Below are 13,727 nucleotides of genomic sequence, written 5' to 3' on the forward strand. Positions count from 1 at the left end.
GAGGAAGAGAAAGCAACAAAACTCTTAGTGGTAGATGAAGGCGGAGAGATAGAGATATGAGAGGCCGAAGACGGAGGAGAGGGAGAGCTAGACCATAATATTGTAGGCACAGTGAGTGGGAGCATAGAAGAGGACGGAGTGAAAAGTGGTGGGATGAAAATACCCAAGAGGAGGAAGAGAGCCTAGAAGACCACTATGTACCTTGCGTCTGAATTAGTTGCCGCACATTCACATGGTGCGGAAGCGAAAGCTTTTGAGCTCGTCGTTAGCACAAGAGAGGCTATATGTGTATGATGCCCTATTAGATAACAATGGCTCGGTGCTGCTGCTGCTGGTTGTTTACATGACAATACCTCATCTTGTAATTGATGGTGATTTTAATTTTTTTTAATTTAAATTATATATATTATTATATTAATAGTTTATCATAAGTTAATATGTCACATAAGTAACTTAGACTTGACGGGAGAAGCTTATATACTATATATTTAAAAATATAAAAATTATTTTAGATATAAATAAACTATAAAGGCTTAAGTGATCAATGGTTAAAACTATATGGATTAAAATGAACCATAATTTTTTTAAACTTAAATTTCATATATCATTATATCAATAGTTGTTTGTGAGTCAACATAACACTTATTAACTCAGATTTAACGAGAGAAGCTTATGTATTATATTTTTAAAAATATAAAAATTATTTTAGATACGAATAAATCATAAATACCTAAGTGGTCGATAATCAAAATAGTAAAATAAACCTTAATCCAAAAAAAATTAACGGTTGGTTCAGGTTGTGTGATAAATGAAGATACCGAACCGGGTTCGACCGAGCCGCGATCGAGGACAGACCGGTCGGGCGGCCTCGTCACGCACCCAGAGGAAACGGAGGTCAGGGCCCACGTGCTGTCTCCACCGAATCCGCTCCGAGGCGCACGTGCTTCCTCCTCGAAGCACCGGTTGATCTGCCCCCTCAGTCGCTTTAACGCCCACCGCCTCCGCCGCGTTCGCAGCATCCTTTGATCCAGGTGTTCACGGCTTCTCCTCCCCCGTAAACAGGTCAAAGGTTTTTCTTCACTTTGCATCTCTCGGTGATCAACGGCAGTTCATCTGTGAAAAGTTTCAGTAGCTTTTTTTTGCGCCATTTCTATGGTTTTTTTTTGGGTTGATTTAAGTGCGTTCTTCGTGTATCTTATTTTCTGATATGATGTTTCTTTTTAATTAGGAGGCTTTAAACCTTGTATTGTCTTCATATCATCTAGATGAAGATTTTGGATTCTTGAGCTCATCATGATCTCTGATTTTTCTGGTATTGCCGTTCCATGTTTGACTTTGTGTTGTTGGATTCGCTATGTGTGGGTTTGATTTTTGGTTCTTAAATGTGAAAAAAGATGAGATTATTCCTTTAAGCTTTTTTTTTTTGGGGTGGCATCTACTTCTTCTTTTTCCTTTGTGAGTTTCATTCACTTCTGTAGTTCCTTTATTTGGGTTTTATGTCTCACATGTGGAGTTTTATCGATCAATCTGTTCTCCCTGATGAAAGTTTCTACTGATTCCGACCTTTTTTTTCGATCTACGAGTTTCCACTGTTGCACGGAAATCGATTCTTTTCAGATGGACATGCTGATCTAAATGACTGTTGATTCCTTCTCTCTCTTCTGTATTGGGTTACATACCCATCAAAACCTAAAAGTATACCCATCAAAACTTCCATGATATAAGTTCTTTTGCAACTTGAACTTGGAAACATTTTCAATAGAATTGTGGCATGACTTCTTTGATGCAAATATTATCTTTCGATGCACTGACATTCTTTCACTTGTCCTTTATGATAGAAACATGAGCACAGTAAATGGGGCGGCTTCAACAGAGACACGCACAGTCCCACGGCTCAATGAAAGGATTTTATCATCAATGTCAAGGAGATCAGTAGCTGCGCATCCTTGGCATGATCTTGAAATAGGTATACACCCTCATGCTTCAGTAGTAGATCCATTCTTGCTACTTAAACATTCAAAGCTGACTAAACATGTAACCTTGTATGCAGGTCCCGGGGCTCCTGCTGTGTTTAATGTTGTAAGTCTTCACCTTTAATCATATCAGAGTCGAATGCTTGACTGAAGTAAAATGATATTTAGCAAGTCTTCTCTTTAGCATATAAAAGTTAGGTTCTTGACTGAAACAGCCAAATGATTGACAGATAGGAAAAGGTGTTGCACATCACAAATACAAATTTAGCCTTCTATCTCAAATATTGATCGCGCATTATAGGAACATCATCTTTTAGTAAAAAATCTGTTGCTCATGGACATTAATATGGCCCAAGATATACACCTACCAATCAAACTGTTGAGAAGAAGAGGATATGTTGGAGCATGTATACTACACAGGAAATAATTTTAGACATTTAATGTATGTGTCAAAATATCTTTTATTTGGAGCATTAGAGGAGGAAATCATGTGTAGATTATTATGGATATAAGATACAAATATTAGGGAACAAACTTAAAAGCATCAGTAAACTTTAATGTATGTGTTAAAATATCTTTTATTTGAAGCATTAGAGGGGGAAAACATGTGTGGATTATTATGGATGATAAGATACAAATATTAGTGAACAAGCTTAAAGGCATCAATAAACTTTATTGGGCAGTAACTTTCTTAATTTTAGTAAAATTTCTAGAAGAACCAAAATATCACTATAGGGTTCTGTTTCTAGAACTAAGATCTCTCTTAGAATAGTATCATGATGTTTCTTTCATCTTACTCTTTTTCCTCGTGTCTTTATTCTTCTGTAGTGTCTAATCATCATGAAAAGATTCATCAGCCTCTTAGCATTAGCTGCATAAATCTACCATCTAATATTGTAGAAATGTTAGTTAATTAAAAAGATATACCTTTGGGATAATAAGGTTACATATAATCATGCTTGTGTGTTTTCATGTTCCAGAGGTAGACCTGCTGCTGGCTGCCCACTGGAATAAAATGTGCTAGCCCAGTATGCCAACAACAAGAAAAATAAAAAGCAAAAAGGGAAGCAAAAAATATGGGGAAACCAAAATAGGAAAGATGGCATTTAAGATTAGAAAGATAGATATTGTTACATATTCGATCTATCCATTCCTTAAGAGGAAAATGAGGAAAAAACAAAGACGTAATCTCATTGATAAAAATAAGGATATTTATTCCTTGTCTTTGATAGTTCACCTTCTTCTTCAGTGATGAACATGATCAATAGGTAGCAAGTTGCAGAAAATCGTTTGCAGACTATCAGGAGCTGGCAGTGGTAAGGCCTGCGAAGATGAAGGATTTGGACAGCCCTAAGATGTGGAAACTTTTAACTGTAGATTTAAATTTAGTCCAATTCAATTTCTTTTTTGTTAACTCATTTCCATTTAGGGTGTAAGCATATAAAAATATTTCAGCTCATTTTAAATTCTCATTCATTTTTTTGTGTTTTGGTCTAATTCAGCAGGCTATTAGCATATTTTTTGTTACTACGTTGTTTCTTCCTGATAATGGTAGAACTCTTAGTGGGAAACACAAACCGAAATGCGGATTTTGCTTGCTTATACGTTATTATATACCTTACAAATTTTTTGTACTGTCATTTCTATCATTGTACCCTAGCTACTATATATCTAATGCTTGTGCACTCTGACTTCTCTAATTTATCAAGTCAATTGCTTGGTTGTATTGGCTGCAAAAGAAGGAAATGCCAGTTTTCATTCTCCTCAGCAGGTAACATTGCATCATGGAGTCCCAGTCTGTTCAAAAGAAAATGGAAGTCTACTTGTAGGCAGCTAGATAGTACAAGACTTGTATTGCAATTATAGGAAAAGACAACAAATGGGTGTTAAGTTGACTTCCGAAAAAATGATAGCGTTTTCTGACTAACAGATCAAAACCATTTATGACTTTTTCCAGCCTTTTCAATTGTTAGCGATTTACAACAAATGCAATTTTGGCTTGTTCTCTCATTTCAGATTTTCTGCACTGTTGCTCACTCCTCTTTTATGTACTAATTTAGGTTGTGGAGATAACAAAAGGAAGTAAAGTCAAATACGAACTTGACAAGAAGACTGGGCTGATTAAGGTGTGTCCATTTTCTAATTATTGTAGATATGCACACTTATTTTGAAATATCATTCATCAATATTACAAACCATAGTACGACTGTCATAGTTTCTACTTCGTTTAGTTTGTTGCCATAGTTTTTGTTTAATTGCTGGATGTTGTTCCAGGTAGATCGAATCTTATATTCCTCAGTGGTCTATCCTCATAATTATGGTTTCATCCCTCGCACTCTTTGTGAAGATAATGACCCCATGGATGTTTTAATCCTTATGCAGGTTACTCAAAACCTCTATTACTTACAGCCAAATTTGTGACTGCTGGAAAGTTACTCATCTAAATACCAATTCATGTCTTAATTTATTAGTTTGTTTTATTCTTAGGAAAATTGCCTGTCTTTTCCACTGCATTTGTGTTTCCCTTGGAATTCTTCTATCTTTCCATTACCAGAATGCCAAGGCTTACTTGTCATTAGCTAATCGCAAACCCCAAATGTTTTAAACAGGAGCCGGTTCTTCCTGGTAGCTTTCTACGAGCCAGGGCCATCGGTCTTATGCCTATGATTGATCAGGTAGTCATCTCGATAACAAAATAAATATGATCGTTATATCTCTAAATTAAGCATCACTATTGGTGTCTATTCTAACAGGGGGAGAAAGATGATAAGATCATTGCTGTTTGTGCTGATGATCCTGAGTATCGTCACTACAACGACCTCAGTGAATTGCCTCCTCATCGTCTCGCTGAGATTCGTCGTTTTTTTGAAGACTGTATCCCATCAATCCATCTTTTTCAATAAAAGTTTACAATTTTTAATGCTTTTGGTTTTAGTTTGATTGCATTGTTTATGACTAAATGTTAACATCCTTGACTGAGTTCTTCAGATAAGAAGAACGAGAACAAAGAGGTTGCCGTGAATGAGTTCCTACCTGCAACTACTGCCCGTGAAGCCATCCAGTACTCTATGTAAGTTGTTCCAGGAAAACTTCATCTGTGAATCTAATGCCAAATATGTGCCTCGTATTCAAGTTTATCTCCTTTGGTACATTCAGTATTCTAGTTCCCCTTACATCCATGAACAACAATAAACTCATGCATTGTTATCGGCGGACCAATCGCAGGGATCTTTATGCTCAGTACATATTACAGAGCTTGAGGCAGTAGATTGCAAGCTTTTGGTTGAGCATTTCAAATCATGTGGCGTTAAAGACTGTTGTATCATGACATTGTTCCGCTTTGTGAACTTGTAACGCTGGATTTAGTTATATCCGCTTAGATGGTTGTTGGGTTGATCTTAAATGTGCAACAATGTAATTAAGTTGTTCTGAGAGGAGGCAGATGCTTTCACTATACAGAAGGGATATGACCTGGAAAACTTGGTGGCAGGGCATTCGATTGCCATTTCTGCAACGCCCTCTCCTCCCGCCCTTTCTCCTCTCTAACCCTCGACCCCTCCTTGCCCTCCGCTGTACCATCTGCTCCGTTTCCGCTGACTATGCCTGCATTTGCCTCCTCGCCCGCCGCTGGCTCCGCCTACCCCTGCCTCCTCCCGGTACCTCGCCGTCTGCAACCCACTCACCGGGTCACACCGTCTCCGCCCCCCGTTAGGCTCGCCATGGTCAGCTTGCGACGCCCTCGTACTTACCCAGCTTGCGGCGCTGCCCTGCGCCCCGGGCCCACACCGTTGGCTCAAGTTCTCCCTCCCGGAGGCCCGTCATGATGGCCGGCGCGATCTTCGCCGTCTGCGACGTGGCAACCCCTGGCCGAGACTGTGGAGGCTCCTCTCCTGCCGCCTCCTCGATCTCGGCGGGTGGACCGCGCTCCAGCGCCCGCGGCTGGTCGCGGGGGTGGGCGGGGGGCGGATCTTGATGATCGGAGGGCTGCGGTCGTCGCTCGCAACCGACGCGTCATGGTCGACAGTGTTGATGTTGAGGCGCGACCTTGTGACTGTGGACTAGGACGAGGCTGTCGTTCTTTCAGCAGTAGGGGATTGGGTCCTGCCGACCGCTGGGGCCAATAATAAGGTGAAGGTGATTGGTGGGGATGGTAGGGTTTGGTTCTCAGGGAGGGGGTCAGAGTAAAGTTGGTGATGTGGGAGGAGGAGGACGACAAGGGTGGCTGCGGAGTGTGGAGTTAGGTCGATGGCTTTACAGGGGCCAATGATGGGGTATCCAGGGGGTTCGTGTTTGGTGCTTGATTTGGTGCCGCCCCATGAGTGATAGCCAAATTTGGTGAGTTACTTCTATTTCACTTTTGTGTAGAACTTGTGCTCTTGTTTTATTTCTTTGTGTGTTCTGAATAATAATCTCATAGATTGGTTATGACGCATTTATGATGTCTTGGAACTAATTAGTTATTTTGTCGAGACTGCTCAATTTGGATGTTTGTAATTCATCTATCTTGATTCACAGGTTTGTCTCCAGCTGATTCTAGTGGGATACTAATTTTTTCAAGCCGTCAAATTAAAGTCTCTTCATATCCCCAAGAAACATAGAGATAAAAAATGTACTGTTAATCAAGAATTCAATTTCATGATGGTAATTTTCATAGAGGAAGGTTGAAGTGTGTAATTGTAGTAATGTATCTTTCCATTCTGGTTCACTTTGACCAAAATCCTAAATTGATTGGTCTTTGGGATAAGTGTGATGTCCTGTTAAGATCACATGGTGTCTTGGATTCTGAATGCTGTTTGTGAGAACTACATGCTGAATTTTTCAACATATATATTGTAATACCCCAAATTTAACCTGAAAACCTATTTGTAAATACAAGAATTGTAGGGACTAAAATGCAAGAAGTAGAAAAAAAAGATGAGGCTGAGGTGGTGGGAGCGTGTGGGAGAGAAAAAGGGAAACAGTGAGGGAATTAAAGGAGACGAAAAGAACAAGAAAAGAGGAAGAAGAGAGGAAGGAAAAGTAGAAGAAGAGAAGGAGAGAAAGGATCTGTGTAACGAGAGAAGGAAGAAAGGAGAGAGAGGAAAGAGGTCTCCGCTATGAGAAGAAGAGCAGAAGTAAAAGGAGGAGAGAAGAGGGAAACAGAAGAAGAAGAAGAGGGGAAAGAAAAGAAAAGAGAAAAAAAAAGCAGTAGAGGATTGGGTGTGAGAGAGAAAGAAGAAGTGGAAGGAAAGGAAAGCAGGAGAAGAAAACGAAAGGATGAGAAGGGAAAAAAGAGGAAAAAAAAAGGATCCGTGTTCGCAGGATAGAAAGAAACAGTGAGAGAAAAGAAAAAAAGAAAAGAAAAGGAAGAAAATAGGAGAAAAATAAGAAGAAAATTATGGAGGACTCGTTTTGTTATCGAATGGATTCAGATCAAGCCTAGGAAAATTATATCAGATATGGTTTTGAATTCTATTATATCCTTATTAATTAGATTTATGTTCTGAATTATAGGTTGATGAATCTTGATGTTTTTGGTTAATTGGATATTTATGTTGTGAAGGAAATAAAAAGGAGGAAAATGGGGAAGATATGTGTTACCTACACTATGAGGGTTAAAGATGGTTCTGTGCATTGTCATGGGGATATACGTGGTCGTGGCTATTGATGCTACTACAACTTCTGTTTTGATTGTACACCTTAGCTATATTTATATTTATGAACTCTTAGTTATATTTATATGAATAATATTCTTTGGACTACAATGTTTATGCTTTAATATGTGACATTTGCTATACTTATACTTTATGAAAATACATTTAAATGTATCTTGTTTTGAAAAGTATTATTAAGAAGACATGATTTCAAATGTATATGAAACTGATGGTTTATAAATTGTATAAGTGTGATAAAAGATTTGATATTCATGCATTTTATGTTAATAAGTTATGATTTTGAAATGCATGTAAAGTTTAAGTTTTTGAATGAGCATAAGAAAAATATTTGGTATTCATGCATCTTTCGAAGCATGTTTTGAATGCATAAATAATTCATTTTTTAAACAAAATATTTATTTATGATAAGTTTTATCTAGCATATGAGTCACGATGCTTATTGAGTTGTGGTTTGCTCATTGATTGAATTATGTAATTATTCTATTGTGATCACTATACATTGAAATTACTGTGTATATGTTATTTAGATTGGAAGGTTGTGACTTTTAAAGAGTTGTTGAATCTTTTAAATATCTTATGGGTGAATTGATTTTGAATTGAATTATGTTATTAATGTCCCGTGAGTTGATTGATTGTGAATTGAATTATGTAATAATTATTATGTGAAAGCTATTTATTCTGGTTCTGGCTTTGCATTCTTATAGGGAAACCTATAAGATTGTGATGCTGTATCGTTCTGGCTTTGCATTTTCCGCTAGGTTGGGGGCATTATATATATATATATATATATGTATATATATATATATATATATATGTATGTATATATGTATATATATATATATATATGTATGTATATATGTATATATGTATATATATATAGTTGAACTACATGAGGTATTTCACCCAACTGGACTTTGTCATTGATCATAGTCATCCTCAGTTTTTTGTCCTAAAGGCTGGTTTTAGACCCCAAAGTACAGGAATCATACTGTAGCCTGTACAGACGCAGACATTCTGGACTAGCATTTGGACAAGCATTTTGAAAAGTTCCATGAAGCCTAAATTTGAGAGAGGAGGGTGGATCATGCTGAGGGCAAGGACAAGACAGGCTTATGCTCGATTGGAGCTACACCAAAGTCAACGTTTGTGTATGATTAATTAACCAAGTGTACCGAGTTTTGGTTCAGTTTTGCTTAGGAAGAAAATGTATGGATAGGAAACATAACTTTTCTGGTTCGATACTTAGGTCAACATGGGCTCATCTTATGGACTTAGGCCACCACAGGAGTCTTTTTTTAAATCTTTTGCATATTGTTTTATTTATAAAGTCAAAATAGCAGACTTATAATCTGATACTGATGGTTAATCGAAAAAATCTGTTTTACAGTTTTCATACTAGTTTGCTTACTAGAATTAGCACTCTTTATCTCATATAATCACGTTATTCAAATAGCCTAGGTGATGGACTTTTACAGAGCTTAGGCAATAGCACAGGCTGCACATTTCAATCTTAAGAAAAAGTCACTCAGTAGTTCTTTAAGACTAGTAGAACATAAATGTTGTGGGAGTTTCATGCTATTTTGAAAATTATCATGGTTTTTTCCCGCATGTTTAGTCTATTATGCAATTACCAAATGATTTTTATGGGATATACAATTTCTTGTTGTGGGAGCCGTAGTTGTAGCCTTATTGTGTGAAAAGATAAAATTTCTTTAATTTGTACCTTTCACAGCTTGCATCTATTTCTGTAATACGGCTAACAATATAGGACTTGATTGATGTTCAGGGGTTAATTCCCATCATTCTCCATCAAAAATTTTTAAATATTAAAATTTGATTTAAAAATTCCTATTAGTTATGTATGTTTAGAATCAAACAGAACCAGTTTTTCATAAACAACTGATGGAGAGCAGTGACATCACAGTGTGAATCAAATTACTATTGACAAATAGTTTTACAATTTAATTTGAAACATTAAAATAATACATTCACGTATTTGTTGGGTCTTCTATTAGTGACTAAATTGGGACAAATGTGCATGTGCTCACACGAGGACCAATCTGATAAAGGTTCCAAAACCAAAATGGCCTGCGTTGAGTTTTGCCCAGTGATTTAAAAAGCGCTAGGCGCCGAGGTCCAAAAACGCTCGAGGCGCTAGGCGCTCGCCCGAGTGAAACGAGACGCTAAAATATAAAAATATAAAATATAATTAATAAATATAATTATTTAAAATTTTAAATAAAAATATATTATTAAATTAAGAAAATCTAAGTTACAAAATCAAAATAATATATTATTAATCTAATAAATACAAATACTATTATTAGTATACTGTTAACAATATACAGAAGGAGAAGAAGAAAGAGGAGTATAAGGGGGTGCTGATTGAGAAAAGAGGAAGCGACAACGGCAGTGGCAGCGGGGCGGGAGCGGGAGCGGCGAGTGGTAGTAGCAGCGGCAGCGGTGAGCAGCGACAACGACAGCGGGAACAGGAGCGACGAGCAACGGGAGCGGGAGCGGCAGTGGCAACGAGCAGGGTTAGGGTTGGGCAGCGACAACTGATATCGGTTTTAGTTGGTTTGATTGAACCAACTAACCACCGGAGACCGAACCAGACCTAAAATCCTGGTTCGATCGTCTGGTTTAACCCAGGTGTTCGTCCGAAGCGCCCAGCGCCTGGGCTCGGGCGAGCGCCCAAGCGGCGCCTCTTTGAAGCGCGCCACTTGAAAGTGACTGGGCGCTCGCCTCTTTGAAGCGCGCCGCGTGGAAGTGAAGCGAGGCGCTCGGGCCTCGCCTCACCTCGCCTCGCTCGAGCGCCTAGGCGAGCGCCCGAGCGCCTTTTTAAATCACTAGTTTTGCCAACAATTATATTCATATGAGACCTGCCTAACCCCTTCATTATGGAGGAAATAATAATTTGAAGAGACACCTCATTTGGTTTTTTTTCCCTCTTTTCTATGGTAGTGTAGTGCAACTTCAGAATTGAAAATTCTTGCACCAAGTCCTCATTCTAAAGGCTGATTGAAAACGCCCAACTTAACAGAACTTGTTGGTAGAAGAACATGTTCATATTAATCTACTAGGCCTCTAGACAAGTTCTCTTATTATATAATAATAAATACACATATGTATATATATGCACATATATTTTGTTGAGACAAACAAGTCCACTTTGTATTTCCAAGTACCGGTGCCAATGAATTTGTGTAGTAGAATGTTTATTTTCTGTAACCTCCTTTGTTTACATCACTATGTCATAGCAGAGTCTGCAGTAGAAGGATATGCATTTCACAACTAGAGCCTTGATTTGGAGAATCTGTTTTGGCATGGAGATGAGGAAACACACTATGCCTTAGTGAGCTTCAGTAGACTGCAACTGGTCTTGGAAGTATTACACTTTTGGAATGTAATGGTTATCTAGTAGTTTGAAACTCGTATTCCATCTCAAGGTTCACAAGACCACTGGAAGACCGAAGATCTAGTCCAACAGATAGGGATATCTGGAATGATACTTTATGAGCACGACAAGTCAGTAGGATCTTCATCCGCTTTCTTTGGTTCTCATGGTTCTGGAGAGAGCCATTTTGAGGTTTTCTTCAGAACCTATACATTTGAAATATATGCAGCATTCAAAGATTTCCTTAAACAAAATCTGAATTGTACTGTTGCTCTGGAGATTTCTCAGTGAAAATATGACAAGTTGGCAAGATTAGTCATTTGCTTCTATTAGCATGTCAAATTCAGTCAGCAAATAAACAATGAGACTATGTTGTTAATTGGTTTATTTTTTGGAAAGCATTTTAAAGCATGTGATGGACTTTAATTCTGTTCAGAAGAGAGACAATCTTCACCCACCTCCTTGCTGGTATAAATGCTTTAGATCCTTCACATCATAGTATGTTGCTGGTCATGTTTGTGAGCTTGTTACTGTGTTTATGGATGTAGAATGTGAAAGATTTAAGTCATACATGTATCTTTTGCATCTGTGGACTTTCTTGGGTACATTAGCTAACTGAATGTAGATATGACTTTGGAGTGTTCTGTTCCCTCATTCCTCTACTTTTCTATCCTCCGTCCTATTTTTATTTGAATGAGGATTGCAAAAAGACATCATTTGTGTTATTGTTCAATTAATTGAGCGTCTTATTTTCTCTCCTTTAGTAGACTAGCTTTTATCCATTTGATGAAATGTTCTTTATTCCCTGCAGCTTATGATATGGTTCTGTGAGCTTGACGGTGTCTGTTATAGCCCTGTAGAACAGGCTAATGTGCATGAACCCTGAGATGGAGAGACCTGCTTTGGCATCAGAGGAAGCTACTGCAGGAAGGTGGTGGTGCTGCTGCTTGGAATTGGATACCACAGCTTGCTTGTATGAACATGAGAATCAAAAACTAATCAAGGTGCATGCCTATCATTTTCATTGATCTTTGTTTGTGCATTAAACCCAATGAGAACCTCACCTTCTATCAATTATTTGCTTGGATTATGTGATACCTAATACTTGATCAATGCAGATGTATATATTATGACACTGGTTAACCATTTGGTAAGCTAATCCATTGTCAAAGGACTACATGGGGTGACATGGATGGCATGCCTATTTTCCATGCATATTCTTCACAAACATCACTGTCGGTCGTGGAACATGCTTATTACTTATTATTTAAGCTGAGCTTAGACAAAGCAGGAACTTTCCTTGATCCTTCATCTCCAGTTAAGAATATTTTCTGGGTTGACTTTTTTCACACTCACAAACTAGTGTAAGGGCCACATGACCTTGTTGGATGCATCTAGTCCTATTGGAAATGGAATCTTTTTTCCTAGCAGAAGAGTTTGAGCTACTCTTGGTAGGAAAATTCAACCTTTTGTCGTGGGATCTTGGTACAGTAGTTTCTTATCAGTAGTGAAGATACTTTTGTACTACTGGTACATCCATTGTCATAGTTTTTTCTTGTTGTGGCCACTCACAGTCCACTTTATTCACCAGCAGAGAGGGACTGACAACATCTAGGAATTCCTGGTGGCTCAGCATGCATTCTCGCATCACTGGATGTCTTTGTTTCCCAACCTTTTGAGGGTTTATTTAATCACCTGTCTCTATCGAGCCATTATCCAGGAAAGGGACGGCTCTTATTGGTCGGCAGGTATGGCCATACTTATATACCCCTCTTGATTATTATTTATTTGAGAGGAGCTCTCTTCCTATAGTTTTCTCTTCTATTTGATACTTATCCCTACAGGATGGAGAACCTCCTTCTGGAATCGATATTGACATTGCCATGGAGAGGCCAGTCCACAGATTCTTCAAGCCTCGTCTATTCTGGGGAGGCAGAATCAAAGAACATTGCCCCAGATGTAAGCAATCAGGTCAATCATCCACTTGGCGGAAGTGGAGGCATGTTCTTGAGCTGGATTTTGCCTTTAGCAAAGCCAGGCACAAGATCCATGATTGATTGGGCAAGAGTATAATACAAGACAACAGGATCATCCTCGCCTGAATCAATCATGTCATGCGTGTGAGACACTCGAGAGCCGGCCCACCATGGAGCCTTCTCCTGCATATGCGAAGCTGGGGCTTCAGGGAACCAACGACATGAATCTTCGTCAGTTGACATGTTCAAGGACCAATTCCTGTCTCCTCATCAAGCAGCACTACTCAGGTTGGCTTTTCCATTTCGTCAGACATCTTGCGTGCTATACTGTCAACTGACGTCGTTTGAATGCAGGTGGAACTTTTCCAAGGAAACTTTAATGTCAACCTGTAGAAGAAACAAATGACGGCGTATATAATGTAGTCTATAGCAGCCTTTAGGCACTGCTTATTGGAAGATTTTAATCTATCCATCGTTCTAGGATTTGACCTTTGTCAATTATTAATTCCGATGCTTACTTCTTCAGCTTCTCAAGAGTCATCTCTCCGATCGCTTGCCTTCTCCATGACTCGATGTTGCTCACGACATGCTAAAATGTCCTCCCATTTGTGCTAAATCCAGCGGTTGGAAGGTATCCCAGAACATTTCAGTCATTATTTATCTCTACATATGGCGAGAAAAATAGAGACCACCAATTGTGTTACTATAGAGAAATTTGGTGATCCTC

General features: G+C 38.5%; 1 protein-coding gene across 2 annotated transcripts; it reads left to right on the forward strand.

Moving 5' to 3' along the window:
- Window positions 1-917: 917 nt before the first annotated feature.
- LOC103990763 (soluble inorganic pyrophosphatase) lies at window positions 918-13,525 on the forward strand. 2 transcript variants are annotated; one of them, XM_065160928.1, is made up of 13 exons: window positions 918-1,062; window positions 1,839-1,966; window positions 2,051-2,079; window positions 4,034-4,099; window positions 4,248-4,355; window positions 4,583-4,648; window positions 4,727-4,847; window positions 4,962-5,043; window positions 5,199-6,308; window positions 11,836-12,028; window positions 12,619-12,772; window positions 12,869-13,288; window positions 13,355-13,525. In XM_065160928.1, the coding sequence occupies exons 2-9, from the start codon at window positions 1,843-1,845 to the stop codon at window positions 5,239-5,241; spliced, it is 639 nt and encodes a 212-aa protein (XP_065017000.1). In that variant the 5' UTR covers window positions 918-1,062; window positions 1,839-1,842; the 3' UTR covers window positions 5,242-6,308; window positions 11,836-12,028; window positions 12,619-12,772; window positions 12,869-13,288; window positions 13,355-13,525. The 2 variants fall into 2 exon arrangements, with proteins under 2 accessions (XP_065017000.1, XP_065017002.1); XM_065160930.1 differs by having other exon boundaries at window positions 931-1,069.
- Window positions 13,526-13,727: the final 202 nt, after the last annotated feature.

This window comes from Musa acuminata, chromosome BXJ3-7 (assembly GCF_036884655.1).
Source record: "Musa acuminata AAA Group cultivar baxijiao chromosome BXJ3-7, Cavendish_Baxijiao_AAA, whole genome shotgun sequence".
Classification (NCBI taxonomy): Eukaryota; Viridiplantae; Streptophyta; class Magnoliopsida; order Zingiberales; family Musaceae; genus Musa; species Musa acuminata.